Below are 22,118 nucleotides of genomic sequence, written 5' to 3' on the forward strand. Positions count from 1 at the left end.
CACGCTGCTCACAGTGCCCTCCCCCTCACAGACCTGTCTTGACACAGACCCGTATCATTTGCACCGAAGATAGCAAGCGTGCAGGTCCTCTTTTAACACCACTGAAGCATTAAACAATGACCCAGTAAACTATTCACTTTAGTTTACTACACGAGGCGTTCTCTAACGTTATCTAGCTGGCTAGCTGATAGCTCATAACATAATTGAAATTCGTTTTTGAAGCTGTGGCTAATGTTAGCTAGCTACCGTTCTTCGGGTGGCTAACGGTTAGCTACCTAGCAACTAGCTTGCTAATACGGGCTGTCCTGGCTGGCTAACTTTTATTTCGCAATGGAATGGAGCTAACTAACTGTACAAATCGATGTGATTGGCTCAGACTGTATTTTGTACGGTTGGCTGCCTGGCTGTTGTGGATTTGGGTAGCCAGCTAGCAGCTAACATCAACTCAATGTCAACACTATGTTGACACTCTGAGCGAGTTTGCCGACAGCAATGTAACAAACAATATGGTCCGTGCGGAACCATTATCCCCAACACATAGTTATTAGCTAACGTCAGCATAATAACGATAATGGAAGGAGTAAGCCAGCCACTAAAAAGAAAACACACGCAGTGTTCTCAGACGAAAAGGATGAGCGGCACCACCCAACAAAAGAAAGTTACGAGAGGATGGAAGTTTGAAGATAGCAGTGTTTCAAGAGACTGGCTAGGCTACAGTATGATGAGGGGGCTGTAGACGGTGGTGAGTTGTTAACTTGTTCCGTGTTCCGCAACTATGTCAAAAAGAAAAACAGAAACAACACATTTGTCATTGTCGTGTTACTTCACAGTACAAATATGTGAGTCCTCTGCTGTGGTTGTTAGTATCCTTTATTAGCTTAACTCCGTAGCAACATCACAGGTGTATCTGTAGACTGTCTCCTCCCCACTGTATATTCTCTCCCCACCGTATGTATCTTTTTTCTCCCACCCACCCTAATGTACAGTCTCCTCCCCATCATAATGTATATAATCTCTGTTAGGATCTATGGGTAACAGTACTGTATATTTGCATATCGTATATGTCACAAATGTAACATTACTATATACCTGTCCTGTAGTATGTCATGTATGTCCCTATGCCATAAATGTTGTATGTCATAAATGTCACTATGAATTGAAAATGGGGGACCCTGATGTAAACAAGACAAACGTCTTTCTCTGGTCTGCATCCCCTTAACAATTGTGTGTATTGAGCCATACTGTATTGTACCCATTCTGCAATCTGTTAAATATTGATTGATTGTTATAATATATTGCAGAATCGGTACAATACAGTACATCTCAATACACACAATTGTTAAGGGGTTGCAGTTGGAGACCAGAGAAAGACTTTCCTCTTGTTTACATCAGGGTCCCCCATTTTCAATTCATCATAACATATATGACATACTTGACATACAGATAGATAATACTGCTACATCTATACATTTATGACATACCAGATTTACAAATACAGTATTGTTTGTGATACAATAAGAGTCTAAAAAAGAGAGTATATATATTTGACGAAGAAACTGTACATTGGAGGAGGTTGGGTGGAGGGGGGCGGGACTGTACATTGGAGGTGGTTGGGGGGGGTAACTGTACATTGGATTATCGACGAAACCGAAACAAGTAGGCTCCCTTAAAACGCCAACGCTATTAAAAAGAAATACAGTGGAGGTTAAAATAAGAATATGACTTGGCCTGAAAAAAAGTTCAGTCAGGAGATTTTTTTTTGCTTTAATCCCTGTGTTCCTCAAACAGTGCTGAAACTTTGGTGCTGCAGTGTTGAGTGCATAGTAGTAAATTTGGGTCAGTCCTACAATAATGTCACTGGACCTCATTCCTGAACACAGTTACGAAAAGTTTAGACATTTCTTCTACAGACATCCTCAGATTTAAATAATTATAATAATAAATACAAGAATATTTGTGTCATTAACAATTACATTTCACATTTATAGTCATGATTCTACGGGGCATTGTGATGTCCTAAAATAAATAGAAGCACTATGCAAACTACATATGGCAGTGAATAAATAAATAAGCACTAAACTCAATCGTGTGGCTATAGCCATAGTGGAATAGAATGGACACATTTACATTCTGTAAATAAACATGTGAATATCCATAACTGAAATATATCATGTGGGCCTGCATGATATAGATGAGGCCTATCAAGATCCACAAGTAGCCTACTCTTGTATTTAACTCAACTGTACAATTTAAACTGCTCTCAGCACATTCACATTTAGTCATTTAGCTGACGCTTTTATCCAAAGCGACTTACAAGTTCTGGACGACAAGTCATCAGGAAGGGCACAACTCTTATCAGCTGAGTAACAATGTTCATCAAAGTGTTGAGTGCTACAGTGTAGGTTAGTATATTAAGTGCATGACAGTACGGTTAGTTAGGGTTAGATTTCTTTTTTTCTTCTTCATTTCAGATAATGGTTGAAGAAGTGCGTTTTTAGTCGACGGCGAAAGATTGGACAGTACATCCCATTCCTTTCATGTAGGCTATATATTTACCATATATTAATTATAATTATATTAATAGTCCATATACCGTCTTGTTCTCTATTGTTCTTTTTTATTGTTGGTTTTATTTTGTGCACATTACATTGTAAGAGCCAGGGAGGAACATTCCACTGCTCATCTTACTGGTATGATGTTGCATGTAACAAATAAAACCTTGAACTTGCACGTGGACTTGAACTTCAATCATGTAAATTGAACCATGCCATCCAATAATCGGTGATCAAACCCTAGGCCTACACTCTACTGCTCCTGGAAGATGATCGTGCGCTGAGGCGGGAGTGCCAGTACCGTGACCATGCAGACCTATTCGCAGAGAGCAATGAGTACCTAGTGGGGCGCTTCAGGCTACCAAAACCTGTGGCTACATGGAGCTGTGCAATACCCTGGAGCCAGCACTAAGGAGCCGGACCAGACGCTCAACCTCTGTGCCACCGCACATCCAGGTACTGTCCACCGTGGCTTTTTAGCCTCTGGGACATTCCAGAGGGAGCTTGGAGACAAGGTGGGCATATCGCAGCCATCCATCAGCCACAGCCTCCAGCGAGTCGTGGATGGAAGCATACAACTGGCATCCAATTCCCATATACTGAACAACAGATCCCAGTCAAGAAAGGATTCCATGCCATTGCTGGTCTGCCCAACACCATCGGCGCAATTGACTGCACGCACGTGCGCATCAAGGCACCCTCCCCAGATGTGTTTCCATATCTCAACAGAAAGCAATACCACTCCATCAACATTCAAATTATCTGCGATGCCCAGAACCACCTGCTCAACATGGTCTCCCGCTTCCCAGGAGCTGCACATGACTCCTACATCTTACAGAACAGATCTGTGGGTGTGCACCTCGAGCAAGGAGACGCTGGAGACACATTGGCTAATTGGTAAGTATCTGTGCGTAATTAATCATTCCAGCAACAGTAGGCTTCTATTCTTCTAATGCCTTGTTTTATTAGAAGATTATGGATATACGCTGGCCCCCTGGTTGATGTCCCCACTCACCAATTCTCAGACGGAGCAGGAGGTGGCCTACACTGAGAGCCTGAGACGCACTCATTCCACCGCCGAGCGCAGCATCGGACTGACTGCTGAAAAGACACTGGATGTGTTTGGATGCAGCAGCTGGATGAAGCATCCGCACTCTTTCTCAGCGACTGCTGTGGTCATGATGGTCTCGATGCGCTGGTTCACCTGAGAACTCTGAGCCCGCTGTTCCTCCTCCAGTGGCCAGCATCTCTCTCTCCTGTTTTGCAATTCCTTTTTTAGCCTCTGGTTTCACATCAGCCCCTTTCACTTCAGCCGCTGTGTGCCCCTGTCCTGACACCACGTTAACCTCACCTGTTTTCTCGTCTCATGCAGCTTTTTTTGGGTGGCCTTGTGTACCGCACATTGACACTACTAAATAAGATGTCACGCTTATGTTCTAGTCCTTGCAACAGTTAGGTCTGCGTTTACTGACCGGTGTTCGCTTTCCGCTTTGGCATGATTTTCTGTGTGATGGCATGTACAATAATGCTGTATACCGTGTATGCTGTATATCAGTAGTACTAATTTATATATTTATACCCAGTTTAATCACTTGTACATTGTATATTACTATTGCACTTTATTGTTACATTTGCAGTCTGGTTGGATGCCAAACTTCTTTTCGTTGTACTGTACTTGTGCTGTATAATGACAATAAATTAGAATCTAATCTAATTTAGATAAATTGCTTGTGCATTGCCTCTGGATTGTGTGCACGCGGTCCTGTGGCTGCATGCTCTAATAACGAGTTTCCTCATTCGGGGAACGCTGGCTGTTTAAGAACACATTTTCACACGTTCATGAATCCAGCTGGGATCTTTCTTTTTTTTTTAACTTCATTTTTTAGCGTTTATCGCTTTTCTGGTCAAGCATGACCGACAGATGTAGGGTGAAACGGGAGTGAGAGCAGGGGAAGACATTCGGCAAATGACGGCGAGTCCGGGAATCGAACTCGGAGTCAACCAGGTCCGTGACGCAGCACGGTATTCCGCGAGGCAGCGCGGTAGGTACATGGTGTGCTACTGGAGCACCCCCGCTGCTGGGATCTTTTTTAGGGTTGGTCTTACGAAGTTCGTAAGAAGTCATTTAAGAAGACACTTGAGAAAATGTTTGAGAATGAGGTCCACTCTTTTGAAGGATTAGAACACAAGAGCAGCTAATGGACTTGCCACTATTGCTTCTGCTTCTACCAGGGATTGCTCCAACAATGATATCTAAATCAATATAGCTTTCTTCATCATTCTGTCTTTGACATGTGATAGTAATTGATGTGTGATACTTGGTATTGGTGTAGTATTTTAGAAATAGTAATAATTGTGACAATTCCCAATGGTGAGAGCAAAGCTCGCTTGCCGTAGGCATCACAGCCTTGGCAATATTCATGCCACGGGTTCGAGTGTATTATTGCTTTTATACAGCAGGTGGCACCGTCGAAAGATATAGGATACAGACAATTCTAGGGTCTTTTATATCGATTTCAGTGAACTTGGTGTAGAATTTTATTTCCTAAAGATGTCTCGTTGCTTTGGAATTTCAAATGGAGTAGGCTATCAACAAGCTTGGCAACGCAAACTAATGACGTATTAGTCTAATGCAGGGGTCTCAAACTCAATTTACCTGGGGGCCGCTAGAGGTAGAGTCTGGGTGAGGCTGGGCCGCATCAAATATTCCACAAAAAAAGGGTTTCAAGTATTCCAAAAATGTATTAATACATCAACAAACTACCCCATTTCATAAAACCTCAAAAACACCAGCAACTGAGCATTCTCAGTGGTGTCAGTGGACTCATCCACAGCTATGGAAATGCACTGTGCATTTTTTTTTATTCTATCACAGCCAGTATTTCAGTTATTCTGGTTGCTGTGCTATCTGAGGAGGATTTGCTTTTGTTTGCCTTCAAACATGGTCTCCATCACTTCAGTCATACATTATTTTATTATTTATGCATCAGAGAATGGCTTCCTGTGTTTAGCCAACACCCATGCCACTGAGTGAGCAGTGACACTTGGTTGCTTTTTATCGTTGTGACATAACTTTAACAATAATTCTGCTTGCAGCTTGATATGATGATTTCATTCCATTTATTTTTGTGGTTCTTAGTGCTGAAAGGTTGCATCAAAATAACTGTTTTGTTTCATATTGGCGTTTCAAATTGCGTTTCAAATTGCCACTCTTCACAAGAGCTACCGTTTCTTGGCACATTGTGCTGGTTGGAGGGAGGATGAACGCATATTTTTCAGTCCATTCACCTTTGAATTGCAGCGATTTTCACTGTTGACTTTTATTTTACTGGCCATCTTTGAACATGCCATATTTTTCTACTAGCTGCCTGCTGGTAAAAATTATGCTACTCGCTACAGTACCTGCAGATTAGACTACCTGTAAATGCGCTGTCAACTCTCGCTCTGACTCCGACCCGTTGAAAGACAACACGCATTCCGTGAAGACCCGCCCTACTCTGCTCTGATTCGCAGACTGTGGGTGGGGGGGGGGGGAGATGCTGACGGGACGCTGAATATGATTGGACCAAAGCAGTAGACAGACACAGACAGTTGGAGCAGTGCAGAGGAGATAGCAGAGAATTTCGAGGATGCCTGCCATACGCACTGATGAAAGGATATATTTCCTTCTACTTGGTATCACTCCGGAATCACGTTTCAACCACTAACGTTGCTGCCATGAGCCTGCGCTATGGTAGCCTACAAGTGATAAAATAAATAAAACGTCCAACTCGCGCAACGACTCGGCAACAAGTTGCGCTTGGCGGCGCGGGCCGCATTAACACTACACTTTGATGTCAAGTAGGGGGCCGCAAAATATCATCCAGCGGGCCGCAATTGGCCCACGGGCCGCGAGTTTGAGACCCCTGGTCTAATGCAAGCGAAAGTCGGAGAAAGTCATCAGCACATTGGGGGATCAGCACCTTGGACAGTTCCGATTTCATTGAGGCTTTTCTCCAGCGCGTCCAGCTCGTCTTTAGTTTGATTGGCATGTCTAATAATGCTGTTTTTATGAATACCGTTAGATATAGGCCTGATATCTATCCACTCGTTTATGGTTAACGGGTACGTTAAATCAAACGTAATGTTGTCCGCGGAGTAGGACAACACTACTATAGAATAAAGCTCATTTGGGTATAAAAATAAAACAACACGTTCTGCCGGTCTACAAAATCAGTCTCCCATTCATTGTCAATGGAGCAGCTCCAGATTTTATACCTGATGACATCACAAGTTTGATTCTTACTTCTCTGGTTTCTCTTTGGGAGAAAGAGTAGCTCATATTCACATATATTGATTGAACTGTCTTAGGACATGGAAATAACATTTAATAAAAAATTAAATAAACGATTGTCCCTCTTTTTAACAAGTTAGGTCTGGTCTCATCAGAGCCAGCCTTTTATTCACACATTTGACCCCTGTGTCTTTCCTCCCCACCCAGTCTGGCCAACATTCCTCTGACCCCAGAGACGGCGCGGGACCAGGAGAGGCGGATCCGCAGGGAGATCGCCAACAGCAACGAGCGGCGACGCATGCAGAGCATCAACGCAGGCTTCCTGTCTCTGAAGACCCTCATCCCACACAGCGACGGAGAGAAACTCAGCAAGGTCAGCACTTTGTGTCAGAAAATGGTTCAGATTAGGGCTTTGTTGTCAGGAGATGGTTCAGATTAGGGTTTTGTTGTCAGGAGATGGTTCAGATTAGGGTTTTGTTGTCTGGAGATGGTTCAGATTAGGGTTTTGTTGTCAGGAGATGGTTCAGATTAGGGTTTTGTTGTCGGGAGATGGTTCAGATTAGGGTTTTGTTGTCTGGAGATGGTTCAGATTAGGGTTTTGTTGTCGGGAGATGGTTCAGATTAGGGTTTTGTTGTCAGGAGATGGTTCAGATTAGGGTTTTGTTGTCGGGAGATGGTTCAGATTAGGGTTTTGTTGTCTGGAGATGGTTCAGATTAGGGTTTTGTTGTCGGGAGATGGTTCAGATTAGGGTTTTGTGTCGGGAGATGGGTTAGATTAGGGTTTTGTGTCGGGAGATGGTTTAGATTAGGGTTTTGTGTCGGGAGATGGTTCAGATTAGGGTTTTGTTGTCGGGAGTATGGTTCAGATTAGGGTTTTGTTGTTGGGAGATGGTTCAGATTAGGGTTTTGTTGTTGGGAGATGGTTCAGATTAGGGCTTTGTTGTTGGGAGATGGTTCAGATTAGGGTTTTGTTGTTGGGAGATGGTTCAGATTAGGGTTTTGTTGTCAGGAGATGGTTCAGATTAGGGTTTTGTTGTCGGGAGATGGTTCAGATCAGGGTTTTGTTGTCAGGAGATGGTTCAGATTAGGGCTTTGTTGTCGGGAGTATGGTTCAGATTAGGGTTTTGTTGTCGGGAGATGGTTCAGATTAGGGCTTTGTTGTTGGGAGATGGTTCAGATTAGGGCTTTGTTGTTGGGAGATGGTTCAGATTAGGGTTTTGTGTCGGGAGATGGTTCAGATTAGAGTTTTGTTGTCGGGAGTATGGTTCAGATTAGGGTTTTGTTGTTGGGAGATGGTTCAGATTAGTGTTTTGTTGTCAGGAGATGGTTTAGATTAGGGTTTTGTGTCGGGAGATGGTTCAGATTAGGGCTTTATTGTCAGGAGATGGTTCAGATTAGGGCTTTGTTGTTGGGAGATGGTTCAGATTAGGGCTTTGTTGTCGGGAGATGGTTCAGATTAGGGCTTTGTTGTTGGGAGATGGTTCAGATTAGGGCTTTGTGATATTATATAGCGCGCCGTAATTTCTGTGCCCCCTGAGGAATTGAGGAATGAAGCATCCGCACTCATATAGTAAATTTATCTATCATGTGAAAGATCCACAATTTCCATGTGTTTCAAATGTTGGGGTCACAGAAATTCTTTCACCTCAGTTGGGCCTAAAAGGTTGGGGATCCTCCAGTTAGGAATGGATGAATTAGCCCTTAATCATCTCCAATTTTGTTCCTCACGTTCACCCATTCACTCCGACGGCAACCATGCAAGGTGCCAACCTACTCATCGGGAGCAATTAGGGGTTAAGTGTCTTGCTCAAGGACACTTAGACACGCTGCCTGGGAGGAGCGGGAATCTAACCGGGGAGGTTACGATTACCAGGCGACTGCTCTACCTCCTGAGCCACGGTTACCTGTCCATATTAGCAGGGCTGTACGTTAACTTTTTTGTACATAGCACTGGCGCTACAGAGGTTGATAGTTTTGTAGCACAGGCCAAAACCTTGTAGCACGAGTATATAAAACATCTCTAAATCTCTAAAAACAACCACAAGTAGTGCAGTTCATCACTTAAATAGGTATGTGACTGGCAAAGGACATGAATCTTGCATACAGGGCACACAAAACCCAAACCTTAACAAGAAATGTTTTCAGATTTTTCTAGTACAAGGAACTCTGCATACGGTTGTTTCACAATGAAATGTGCTTTATAAATAAAATGTATTATTATTATTATTATTACCTTATTTGCATATTGTCTCGTTATTAGATAGATAGATTGATACTTTATTGATCCCCGGAGAGAAATTTAAGTATTGAAAAACGTCCTAATAGTGGGCTACTCACCTAATGCATGGCTGTGCTCTAGTTTCTGTTGCCCGATCAGCTTGTTCGTTGGCTTTCCATTTATAATGATTCGAACGTAGACCATTTCACATTCTTTGTTAGAAGCGTCCGTGTCCCCGTCAATCATCACTGAAAGGTAGCAGCTTCCTTCAATTTCCTCCACCAGGTCCGACTTCATTTCATCGGCTATGGTCTCTATCATCTCTCCACATCAGACGTGGTTGTCATACGATGGACTTATATCCGCTCCGCTCTTCTTGCAGAGCAAAATTAGCGGCTTAAACTTATTGAAAGGAAGTTCTTCTTTGGAGATGCAATAGGCCACATTCATTTTCATCTTCACTTCACGGAGAGCAGCATCATCCGCTTTGGTCGCCTGGGTACTCAGCGAGTGCAGGAGCGTGCCAGCCCACTCAGGATGTTGTTTCATGATGAAGGCATCCCGGGCAAGAATCTGACGATGGGAAGTGCTATGTGTCTTTATGTTATCCCTTTTTAGGATGTTGTTACCCACTACTATAGGGATTCTCTACTCTTATCTTTTCTGGAGCCTCCCAGCAACAGAACAAGAGCTGCTTGTTAGTAATTAGTCAAGGGAAATCCTTTTTCCACTCTGCATTGTACCTGTAAATCTTCTCTCTTAGTCTTGTTTCACTTTTTTCATTTAGCAGTGGTTCCTCTCGGGCTCGTTTGGGGTTTTGGTTTTGCACTTCTCCTTTAGTTTGATTTAATACTTGAAAATACCGCTTCATTTTGTCGTAGGCTAATTAGCTCTCGACTCGCTGAGGAAAATGGGATTGTTCGCTAGGAATTATGGGATTTGGTGTTGGATGTATGGACTCTACGCAGGCGGTGACATGGTTTTTAATCGCACGATAGACTACAGCTACAGTAAAAGATTAGGTATGCTTGGTATATCGGCAACCTTATTGATATCGGCTGATGATTTATTAGCTGGGTATTTGCAGGGGCGGGGCAGCTACACACAAGTAGTTGTGGGTATCTGCAGGTCACACAGCCTCTGTCGGCTAGACGCACTTCTCCAAAATGTCAACTGTGCACCGGACACACCGAGAACAACCATGATGTGAATAAGGTTTATAAACAGAGCTGTAATCCTCCTCTCACCAGGCTGCCATCCTGCAGCAGACGGCTGAATACATCTTCACTCTGGAGCAGGAGAAGACGCGGCTACTTCAGCAGAACAACCAGCTCAAACGCTTCATCCAGGTGAGACAACCAGAGTCCCAGTGGAGGTGGACTAGGACGCCCGGGGAGAAGCTGGGAGTTGGACAGACTCAACAGTCAGCTGTGTCCACGCTGCAGTCGCTCCTCGCTCATGTTTATTTCTTCCCTCTCCTCCCAGGAGTTCAGCGGTTCCTCCCCGAAGAGGAGGCGTGCGGAGGAGAAGGATGAAGGGATCGGCTCACCGGACATCCTGGAGGAGGAGAAGACTGAGGACTTGCGGAGGGAGATGATCGAGCTGAGGCAGCAACTGGAGAAAGAACGCTCCGTTAGGATGATGCTAGAAGAACAGGTTAGGAACAGACACCAGTCCAACCTGTTCTGTGTGTATGAATGAATGAATGACATTTAATTTTCGTGTCATGTCCGACGACCCATCCCTTACGGGATTATAAGGCACCAAAAACAACAATTGAACATAACAATCACTTCCCATGGTTTCTAAGCTACACCATGCACACCATCAGAGGCCAAAATACATAATAATTGTTAGACTAGAAGTCTTTATTTGTCATGCAGTTTAACACACACACGCGAGATGGGCGACCCACAGGAACACACACACACATGCACTGAGTCGCCGATGAAATGTCTCTCTGCACTTTTCCCATCCCGTTGTCCTTCCCCCCATGGGCAGCCGGGAGCAGATAGGGCGTCAACGTGAGCCGCGCCCCGGGGACCAATCCAAGTGCTCCTGTCCGTCTTCGTCAAGGACGCCACAGCGTTAGCGATCTGTTGTGCATGTTTTTCCATTGGGTTTATCTTATCGGGGGGGAAACCCTTGCGAGCACGGGGAGAACCTGCAAACTCCACACAGAAAGGCCTGGGAGATACCCCACCTGAGTACCTGGCATCATGGAAACCTGGTCCCCAAGTGGGAATCGAACCCTGGACCTTCTTGCTGTGAGGCGACAGTGTTAACCACTACACCACCGTGCCGCTTACATCACATATATGTTATTTTCATGCATTTATCCCAAGCTTTCTCTAAATATTCAGCAAGTGCAAAAACCCTGATCCATTTTAATCTATCTGCATCACTAAACCACATTAACTCAAGGTTTTTACACCTGTCAAATTACCTTTTACGCAACTCATAGTATAGTGGACATTGGACAATAAAACATCAAATGAAACTCGTTCTCAATATCGATACCACAGTAAATACAGATCCACTCCTCTTCTGTGACCCATCGGGTAACGCCCGGTCTCGAGGTGCAGGGGAAAATGTGTCTTTTTGATAATGGAGCACACACATATTTTTCATTTCTATAACACATTTTTATCGTACTAAATGTTCTTAGTTTTGGTTTATGTAGTATTTCCCGTGACCATTTAATCTGATGTATATTAGACAAGGCTTCCTTAACCAAGGAGATGTTAACAGTATTTACATTCTGGAAAAGGTCAGATGCTCCAATTTCACTGAGAGTGTCTTCTATCTCACTTGCCTATCTCACGCACCTTTTACAGTTACATCCCAGTTGAAAATGTTCCTAGCAACTCGACTCTCTGGCATTTTTATAAATCTGTTCCATAAAGCTAACATGCTGCCTTTCCATCTTATTCCACACGGTTCCCATCCCATATCTCCCGTTATTGCCAATACAGAGGTGAATTTATGGACTCCTAGAAAGTACCGTATTCCCCTATTCTGTACCTTTTCTCCTTTTATATTTACTTTTGAACCCCATACCCCTCCCATATACTCCATAACAGGGCAAAGACATGAATGAATACATTTGGAGTAGGTAGCTTATCCCAAATCACCTAGCTGTTTCATTTTAGCTATTATACCACCCAGTGCCCTACTAGCAGATTCAGCCAATGCAGCTACCATGTTCGAAGTTCAGATTCTCCTCCAAAATGAAGCCTAAATATTTATATTTTTCAGCATATTAAAAAAAAAATCCCCAAAGTAAAACAGAAAATTACTCTTTTTAAACTTAGTCGTCTGAAATGCATGGTTTGATTTTTACTGTAATTAACTGTAAGTCTCCACTTTCCATACATATTAAAATGATTAATATGATTGATTGATTTCTCCAACTCCCCGTTCCATTATATAACAGATGCGTTCCCTGGACGACCAGCTGTACCCAGAGACGCTGAAGGTGATCACTCAGCAGGTCCAGGATCAGCAGACACAGAGCCTCATCAGCCTTCAGAAGCAAGAGCAGCTTGAGGGAGAGCCCACTCCAGCTTGCAGCCCACAGGTCGGACCAGGGGGGGTGTAATAATATACTATGCATGAACGTTAAACACAAACCTACGTTTTCAAATGAACGCCCTCGAAGAAGAATTATGTTTGTGCGCCTCTATATCGCTGCTGTCAGGGGATTACCTTGTATCTCCGGTTTTGGCGATTATCGTGTCTTTACTTGACTTGTAACGTTCACATGGTGAACCTTAATGGGTTCAGAACGTGACCCATTCTGGGTTTAATGATTTAATGGGTTTCAAGACACAAGGGGTTTAATGAAAATGAAACCCAAAAGAAAAGATACATGGAAAAAAACAAGGTTTTCCCACAAGGCTGTTACACGCAATACACATTTTCACAACACCCTTTTATAAGAGGTGTACAGACACGTCTATATTTGTTAGGCTGTATTTCTCAACAACATTTTGCCGTCGTCATTCGCCTATAAAAACACAGCATGTTGTTTTTTCTTTTCTTTACATACACACTCCCACGCTCATCTCCCATAGCAGGATTACTAGCCACACTGACACACTCGCATGGTGTCGGGAGAATCTCGTCTGTGGTGTTCCGGGGCTGGAGTTGTCAACAGCAGTGACACGTTGATGGTTTAGTCAATGGGCAGCGTTGCAGATCTCTTTACACTCCGCCACAGCCCGGCTCCTACGCTGACGGGAGTCCAATTACAGCGGGCTAACCTGGGGGCCTCTAACGCCCGCGGGCCTCTAACCCAACCTGATGCCAAATCAATATGCCACTGCATTCTGCCCGCCCCTCGTCAGTGCAGCCTGGAGGGGCGACTGGATGAGATGATTGATGCACACTGTAGATTAGGCATAAGTCATAGCCTCTGCGAGTCACAGTCCTGTGAGTGTGTGTGTGGGGGCATGCATGTGTCTTGTTATCGACCATTGCAGTTTTATTACCTGTCACTAGAGGGCACTAAAGTGACAGATCAAATCACCAAGGAGCTTGAGCGAACAGCATAACGTCTACATCTTATTTTAGTGGTAAATATGACCTGACTTTCTCCCGACCCCCCTCCCCCTCTCTCTCTCTCTTCCACCAGGTGTTGGCCCCCGCCACCCCCCTAGCCCCTACCCACCACGCCACGGTCATCGTCCCTGCACCAGCCCAGACCCCCCAGCCCCATCACATCACTGTGGTAACCATGGGCCCCGCCTCAGTCATTAACACAGTGTCCACATCCCGACAGAACCTAGACACCATAGTGCAGGTAAGGGACACATATAATATCACGCCAACAAACAAACAAAAAAACTTTTTGTGCTACATGTCTTCTGCATATTGACCTCTTAAAGGAAAACTCCAACATTTTGGGAAATTAGCTTATTTAACATCTTCCCTGGAGTTAGACAAGAAGATACATACCTTTTTTTGTCTCTCTGCATGCATTAGGCTTAGGGAACGCCCGAACCGTTAGCGTAGCTTAGCTTCATCACTGGAAGTGGATCAGACCTTTACCCTGAAGTTCCCTACAGTCCCCTACAGTCACGAAATACACTCCAAAACGTTCCTGTAAACATGTTGTGACCTGTGTATTTACCACGTGGAGAGATTTTTTTTTTTTATTCGACATTTACGTTTTTCTAAGCAAATATACTCGGAATTTTTTTTTGCCGAACCACTCCTCTCTGGGCTCAGTGATTTCACGTCACCAGTGCTACTTTCTAACGCGAGGCCAGTGTTTGTTTACATTTTCATTTCATTCAAAGGATCCGAACCAATTGAAGTTTATGGATACCATGACTGGTAAGTTTTCATTTATGTTTTTAGATGGAAGGCTGTATTCCATCTGTCTAACGTTAGCGAATATTGTGAGATTGATGAATAGGACAGTCACAACGTTGCTGGACTATCGACCTAGTTAGCCCCTTTCATGACTGCGATGCACGGCTACAGGGTTTGGGCGAGTGAATCCACACTAATTTATTGTGTAACGCTAGCCCCTTAAAAAACTTACCACAGTCATGGTATCCATAAACTTCAATCGGTTCGGATCCTTTGAATTAAATGAAAATGTAAACAAACACTGGCCTCGCGTTAGAAAGTAGCACTGGTGACGTGAAATCACTGAGCCCAGAGGAGTGGTTCGGCAAAAAAAAGTTCAGAGTTGTGGCAATTCCAGGTGTAGGGGTGGCAGAATAAACAACACACAGACAGGTTGCAGTTCCCAAAATCATGCTCTTTATTTTCTATTCAAATAATGATCGCTTGCTGGCGGTAATCTGTCGGCCGGGCGGCGTCTCCGCTCTGTGGCCTCTCGCCTTGCGCTGCTACGGGGGACTGAGAGGAGGCTCCTCGGCTCCATTAAGTCCCCCCTCCCCAACAGGCGCACCGCGCCGTGATTCGATAATCACCTAATCACTCCTGATGGGTCTCTAGTGACAGGTGCGTCCGGAAGCGGACGCCCAAACATGGGCAGCGCCCAGCCATTGGGTCGCCACGTAGCGCCCATCAATCACCAAGCCCAGGGGTGGCTTGGGGTTGCCACAGTACCCCCCCCTCCAGCTCCGACCGTCGGGGAAGAGTGTCCGATGCCCAACAGGCATCCTTCCTGGAGAGGGCGTCTGCGTTGCCATGCGCCACCCCGGACCTGTGGATGACAGAAAAGTTAAACGATTGCAACTCCAGAAACTAGGGATGCACGATAATTATCGGGCCGATATCAGCAATTATGACGTCATCCCGATAAACTCGATAACGTTATTGATAGCTCCGATAACATATAATACATTTTTTGGTTAAAAGAAATCCGGTGTGGGTGGATTTGGATGAAGGGCGCTTGTTTTTATTATAGCCTCCTCCCGTTTTGCCAGTACTGTGGTAAAACTGATAGCGTGTGGTTTAGGAACAGGGAGTTTTTCACAAATCGAGCGCTCCCTTTCTTGGCTGTGACGTAGTCACGTTACATTCGGAGACAGACAGTCGATCTGCCAATTACGTCCCACGGCTTGCACCCACCTCTTCTTCTTACCACCAATCAGAAGCTCTCGTTCGTTTATTTACCTCCGGATTGTCAGCCATTACTCTACTCGGAGCTAACGTTATCTCCCCGCCAGCCACATTGACAAGTACCAGCGCTTATACATTACTGGCAAATGTCTTGTTGCACGTGTGGCAACGAGCGTCGTCAGCATCGACTTTAGTAAAATAGACCCAGACTTTTGAACATTTCGTTCTCTCCGCCATTATGAGAGCAGAGCTGTCTGTACTGAGTCGGCAGCGCAGCACCCGTGTGAGTGAGTGTGTGTGTGTGTGTGAGTGAGTGTGTGTGTGTGTGGGAGGGAGCCCGCTCGCAGGCAGAGACAGAGGCAGGAGAGATAATAGACAACGGCCAACAAGATTAGTTTGCGACGTTTAAATTCCTCAAAAAAAAACTCCATAATTTCTCGAGTACCGATAGCAGTACCGATGACGTCGGAGCTTATAAATACTAAAAAAAAATAATTGATAAAATATATATATATATATATATATATATATATATATATATATATATATATATATATATATATATATATATATATACAGTTAAAAAAAATATTATAATACAATAAATATCGGTTATCGGCTTGAGGAGCATAAAGTTATCGGTGTCAAAAAATCAATATCGTGCATCCCTACCAGAAACCATCGAGTCACCCTGGCATTGGTCCCCTTTGTCTTGGCCATCCAGACGAGGGGGGCGTGATCCGTCACCAGCGTGAAGCGCCTCCCCAGCAGATAATAACGGAGCGTCTCCAGTGCCCACTTAATTGCCAGACCTTCGCGCTCCACCGCAGAATAGTTGCGCTCGTGTGGCAGCAGCTTCCTGCTCACATATAAGATTGGATGTTCCTCACCCTCCAGTTGCTGGGAGAGGACCACTCCCAGTCCCACCTCTGATGCATCTGTCTGTACCGTCATCTCCTTGTCGAAGTTCGGGGAGACCTGCACCGGTCCCGAACAGAGGGCCGTCTTGAGGTCCTCGAACGTCGCCTCCGCCTCCGGTGTCCACTTCACCGTGAACGGCCGCCGCGCCTGGGTCAGATCTGTGAGGGGAGCAGCGCGAGCAGCGAAGTTAGGGATAAACCTCCTATAATAGCTCGCTAGCCCATTAAATGTCCTGACCTGCTTCTTGGTTAAAGGGCGAGGCCACTCCCTTATCGCATCAATTTTCCTCTTCTGCGGTTTTACATTGCCCCGGCCTATTGTGAACCCCAGGTACTCTGCCTCTTCTAGTCCCAGCCTGCATTTCTTTGGGTTGGCGGTGAGACCCGCCTCCCGGAGGGCACCCAACACCGCTCTCACCTTTTGGAGGTGGGAGTCCCAATCTGATGAATGAATGATAATGTCATCGAGATATGCGGCTGCATAATCCCGATGGGGCCGTAGTACTCTGTCCATCAGCCTCTGAAAGGTAGATGGCGCCCCATGCAGGCCAAACGGGAGAACTTTATAGTGAAACAGCCCGTCTGGGGTGGAGAAAGCCGTCTTCTCCCTCGAGGCGGGGGCCAGAGGGACTTGCCAATAACCCTTCGTTAGATCTAGTGTTGTGATAAACCTGGCCAGGCCCAGTCTATCAATGAGCTCATCCACTCTAGGCATGGGATAGGCGTCAAACTTTGAAATGTCATTAAGCTTCCTGAAATCATTGCAGAACCTGGTTGTTGAGTCGGGTTTCGGCACTAAAACAATAGGACTGGACCACCCGCTATGAGACTCCTCAATCACTCCCATCTCCAGCATGACCCGCACTTCTCTTCTTATGGCCTCTCTTTTTGCCTCTGGGATACGATAGGGCTTCAGCTTTACCTTGTCTCCTGGGCTGGTAATGATGTGGTGCTGGGACAATGTGGTGCGGCCCGGCGTGGCCGAAAACACGTCCCGGTTCTGTTGGACCAGCTCCCGAAGCTCCTGCCGTTGGGTCGGGGACAACTGTTCCCCGATGGGAACATCGGCCGCCTCTGCCACCTGCTGCGCAAAAGGGGGGAGAGGGGGGGGCGAGAGCAACACATCCCGGGCATGCCATTTCTTCAACAGGTTAACATGGTATAACTGTCGATGCTTCCTACGGTCGGGCTGGTGGACCTTGTAGTTGACAGGACCCACTTTTTCGATTATGTCGTAGGGTCCCTGCCATTTGGCTAGGAATTTGCACTCTGCTGTCGGAACCAGTACGAGGACCCGGTCCCCCACATTAAACTCCTGTGGCTGTGCGCCCCGGTCATAAATGCGCTTCTGTGCGTCTTGGGCCTGTTGCATATGTTCTCTCACCACTGGCCAGAGCGCCTTCATCCTGTCTCTCATTACCTGCACATGCTCTATGAGAGACCGGTGGGGCGACGGCTGTTCCTCCCAAATCTCCTTTGCGATGTCCAGGAGACCCCGCGGCTTGCGGGCGTAGAGCAGCTCAAACGGCGAGAAGCCAGTGGAAGCCTGTGGGACCTCACGCACAGAGAACATCAGAAAGGGCAACAACTGATCCCAATTCTTCCCATCCTTCTCCATCACCTTTCTTAGCATGCTTTTCAGTGTTTTGTTGAAGCGTTCGCACAGCCCATCCGTCTGTGGATGGTATATGGAGGTTCGCAGCTGTTCCACTTTCATTAGTTTGCACATTTCTTTCATGACCCGCGACATAAAGCACGAGCCCTGATCAGTGAGAATGGAGTCGGCAATTCCCACCCGACTAAACAAATGAAAGAGCTCCCGTGCCACAATTTTGGCCGTCACCGTGCGTAACGGGATGGCTTCGGGGTAACGTGTTGCATAATCTATGATTACCAGTATATACCTACTGGTGGCCTCGGGACGATTTGACTAGAGGGCCCACCACGTCGAGGGCAATTCTTGAGAATGGGGTCTCAATGATGGGCAGTGGGATCAGAGGATTTTTATAGTGTACCTTTGGTGCTGCGCGTTGACACTCTGGGCAGCTCCTGCAGTAGTCCTCTACCGCTCTCTTCATACCCGGCTAGGAGATAGGCTTCTACATCCTCCTGCTCCGTCAGCTTGGGGATGAAGCGCCCGGGGTTAGGCCGCGTCCCTGCGGCCCCTTCGTCCCGCCGGTGAGAGGCCATCCGCTGGAGCTCCGCGTGGATCATCCCCGTCTGTTTCCTCTGTTCTTGCAGGGCCTCTTCGTGCCGGGCCTGTTGTTCCAGGTTCGCCTGTACGAGCTGCTGCACCAGCGCGTCCATGCTTCTTTTCGTTATTAAATATATATATATATATATATATTATTTTTTTCTTTTTTTATATTCTACTTCGATAAAGTCTATTGTTGTTTATTCCGCACCCCTGATTGCCAGTAGACTATGCCCGCATTCTCCACCACTGTGGCAATTCCAGGTGTAGGGGTGGCAGAATAAACAACACACAGACAGGTTGCAGTTCCCAAAATCATGCTCTTTATTTTCTATTCAAATAATGATCGCTTGCTGGCGGTAATCTGTCGGCCGGGCGGCGTCTCCGCTCTGTGGCCTCTCACCTTGCGCTGCTACGGGGGACTGAGAGGAGGCTCCTCGGCTCCATTAAGTCCCCCCTCCCCAACAGGCGCACCGCGCCGTGATTCGATAATCACCTAATCACTCCTGATGGGTCTCTAGTGACAGGTGCGTCCGGAAGCGGACGCCCAAACATGGGCAGCGCCCAGCCATTGGGTCGCCAGGGGTGGCTTGGGGTTGCCACAGAGTATATTTGCTTAGAAAATGTAAATGTCAAATTCAATTATTTTTTATTTCTCCACGTGGTAAATACACAGGTCACAACATGTTTACAGGAACATTTTGGAGTTGTATTTGGAGTGTATTTCGTGACTGTAGGGAACTTCAGGGTAAAGGTCTGACCCACTTCCAGTGATGAAGCTAAGCTACACTAACAGTGCGGGCGTTCCCTAAGCCTAATGCATGCAGAGAGACAAAAAAGGTATGTATCTTCTTGTCTAACTCCAGGGAAGATGTTAAATAAGCTAATTTCCCAAAATGTTGGAGTTTTCCTTTAAGCCCTAGCCATATTTTCAGAAAATTCGCCTAAAAATACATACCTAAGTAAATGGAAGATTTCTCCACTTCTACAAGGTCCATTTGCATGTTCTTGGTATCTAGGGACATCTATGGATCTCAGGGAATGTATATTCCCAGTGTCAGAAATATTGTGTCTGTTACTAGGCTTGACTAAATTGTAATGAACCAAAGGAGAATATACTTTTATTTTTTTTTATTTTCATCTTTGACTGTGAATAACACCATGCTAACATATTCAACCAGACGTGAAAAATTGCCACTGAGCTCATTCAGCAGCTTCTTGAGATCAAGTGTACAAATCTAACTAAATTAATAAAGGGCAGATGATTTACAGGGGGTTTTGTAGATACAGTACAGAATTTTGCCATCCATAGGCGGCTAGGTGGCGCAGTGGGCAAGGCGCTCGCCACCAACGCAGGAGATGCTGGGTTCGAGCCCAGCTCTCGGCGTTGCTACCAGCTTGGCTGGTCGTTCATACTAATACAATTGGCAGTATTAGGGGGTGGGAAGCTGGTGGGTGGGGATCGGACGTTGTGGACAGCGACTCCTACAGGTCGGTTGGTGCGCCTGCACAGTCGAATCAGGAAGCGACGAGGGCGGCGTGTCCCTCCCACGCAGACCCTCGCCGCTGAGAGAGATTGCGCTGTGCAGGTGAAAAGATGCGACGGCTGCCTCCTCGAGTACCAGAGGGGACACGTGATGCAAGGCTTCGTCCACATTGCAGCCGGCTTGTGGGAGACATGGCCTAACAACGTTCAAGACAGGGGAGGGTAGAATTGGACAATACGAAATAAAAAAATGGGGATAAAAGGTAGATAAAAAATATATATATTTGCCATCCGGACACGTGCAATTTGAAATATGAATATAGAATATTATCAGGCCTATAAATGACCTTATTATGGCCAAGTCACACATCTATGGATCGGGCCAAATCTCCTCTGAAAACCGTGAATGAAATCTACTGTAAGTACAGTTACGGTTTTGTAATGTAAATAGCTCTGCCATTTTTTATCTGATTGAGCCGCGATTGTGCAATAATACAAGTAATAAGAATAAGACATTTGTGCAATAATACAAGTAATAAGAATAAGACATAACAGGTATAATGTACATAAAGTTTACAAAAAGCATGGTAAAAGACATACTAAGGTCCTGCGATAGTGCAATACAATGTTAGCTACGGATGAGGCACTGGGTCTTATGTCAAGTCAAGTCAAGTCAATTTTATTTATAGCACATTTCCAAGCAGTGGCAGCTGGCACCAAAGTGCTTCACAGGCAGGTTGATAAAAAAAACTAAATAATACGATGCAAGATATAAAATTAAAAACACAGTAAAACAATGAATGTAATAAAAACAGGTAGGACACAGTAAAACAAATAGGATAGAAGGGCCAGAGGTCTAGTGGTGATTAAGTGGGGGGAAAGGCCAGGGAGAACAGGTGATTTAAAAACATGCACGGTCTGGGTGGCCCATATGTTGAGGGGGAGGCTGTTCCACAGTCTAGGCGCTGTGGTGGAGAAGGCTCTGTCTCCCCTAGTCTTGAGCCTAGTTCTAGGCACCACCAATAGCAGCTGGTCAGCTGATCTAAGGGATCGGTGGGGGGTATGGCGGTGCAAGAGCTCAGATAGGTAGGGAGGAGCCGTGCCATTTAGTGATTTAAAAACATTTAGGGCTAATTTAAAATCTATTTTAAAGCGAACAGGCAGCCAGTGGAGCGAGGCCAGAACTGAGCTGCTGTGCTCATGTTTTTTTGTTTTGGTGAGGAGGCGCGCGGCTGTGTTCTGCACCAGTTGTAGGCGGCGAAGCAGGGATTTGTCGATGCCTGTGTAGAGGGCATTGCAGTAGTCGAGGCGAGTGGTGACAAAGGCATGTATCACCGTCTCTAGGTTACTTTGGGAGAGGTATGCCTTTGTCTTCGCCAGGAGTCTGAGGTGGTAAAAACTGTTTTTGACTACGGCGCTGACTTGTTTATCGAATTTAAAATAGCTGTCGAAGATGACCCTGAGGTTCCTGACAGAGGTGGAGAGGTTTGGACCCAGGGGACCAAGTGCGTTGATGAGGGGGCCGGGGGGGCACTATTAAAAACAATGATCTCTGTTTTCCCTTCATTTAGTGCTAGGGAGTTTTCAGACATCCAGCACTATGTACACTACTATACAATACTATACTATACAATCTTCAGTTATACTATATATCCTTGACCTTATGTTATCTTGCTATATCCATCTATTTACTATACAAGAACCACTCCAGTTTTTTTTTTTTTTATGTGACCTTTTCATTGTGTAAAGTGACCGTTGAGTGTGAGCGTGTGCAGCATGTGTGTGTGTGTTCATGCTAAAGTGACTGTTAGTGTGTGAGCGTATACAGTATGTGTGTTGTGTGTGTGATCATGTGTGTTTGTGTGTGGATTATAGTGGACACCTTGAAGCAGGCAGGGACCACGGACTCAGCCAGGGATAGATTAAATATGG

The 22,118-nt window shown here is 45.6% G+C and overlaps 1 protein-coding gene across 2 annotated transcripts in view; it reads left to right on the top strand.

Annotated features, from left to right (window-relative positions):
• The window catches only part of tfap4 (transcription factor AP-4 (activating enhancer binding protein 4)), a 42,328-nt gene that overhangs the window by 17,409 nt on the left and 2,801 nt on the right, over positions 1–22,118 (top strand). For both annotated transcript variants that reach the window (XM_084329343.1, XM_084329344.1), the window contains exons 2-6: positions 7,033–7,198; positions 10,294–10,392; positions 10,529–10,699; positions 12,480–12,623; positions 13,680–13,847. In XM_084329343.1, coding sequence (XP_084185469.1) covers positions 7,033–7,198; positions 10,294–10,392; positions 10,529–10,699; positions 12,480–12,623; positions 13,680–13,847 — 748 coding nt within the window. The remainder of the gene's footprint in view (positions 1–7,032; positions 7,199–10,293; positions 10,393–10,528; positions 10,700–12,479; positions 12,624–13,679; positions 13,848–22,118) is intronic.

Source organism: Notolepis coatsorum (genome assembly GCF_963971535.1).
Source record: "Notolepis coatsorum genome assembly, chromosome: 14".
Classification (NCBI taxonomy): Eukaryota; Metazoa; Chordata; class Actinopteri; order Aulopiformes; family Paralepididae; genus Notolepis; species Notolepis coatsorum.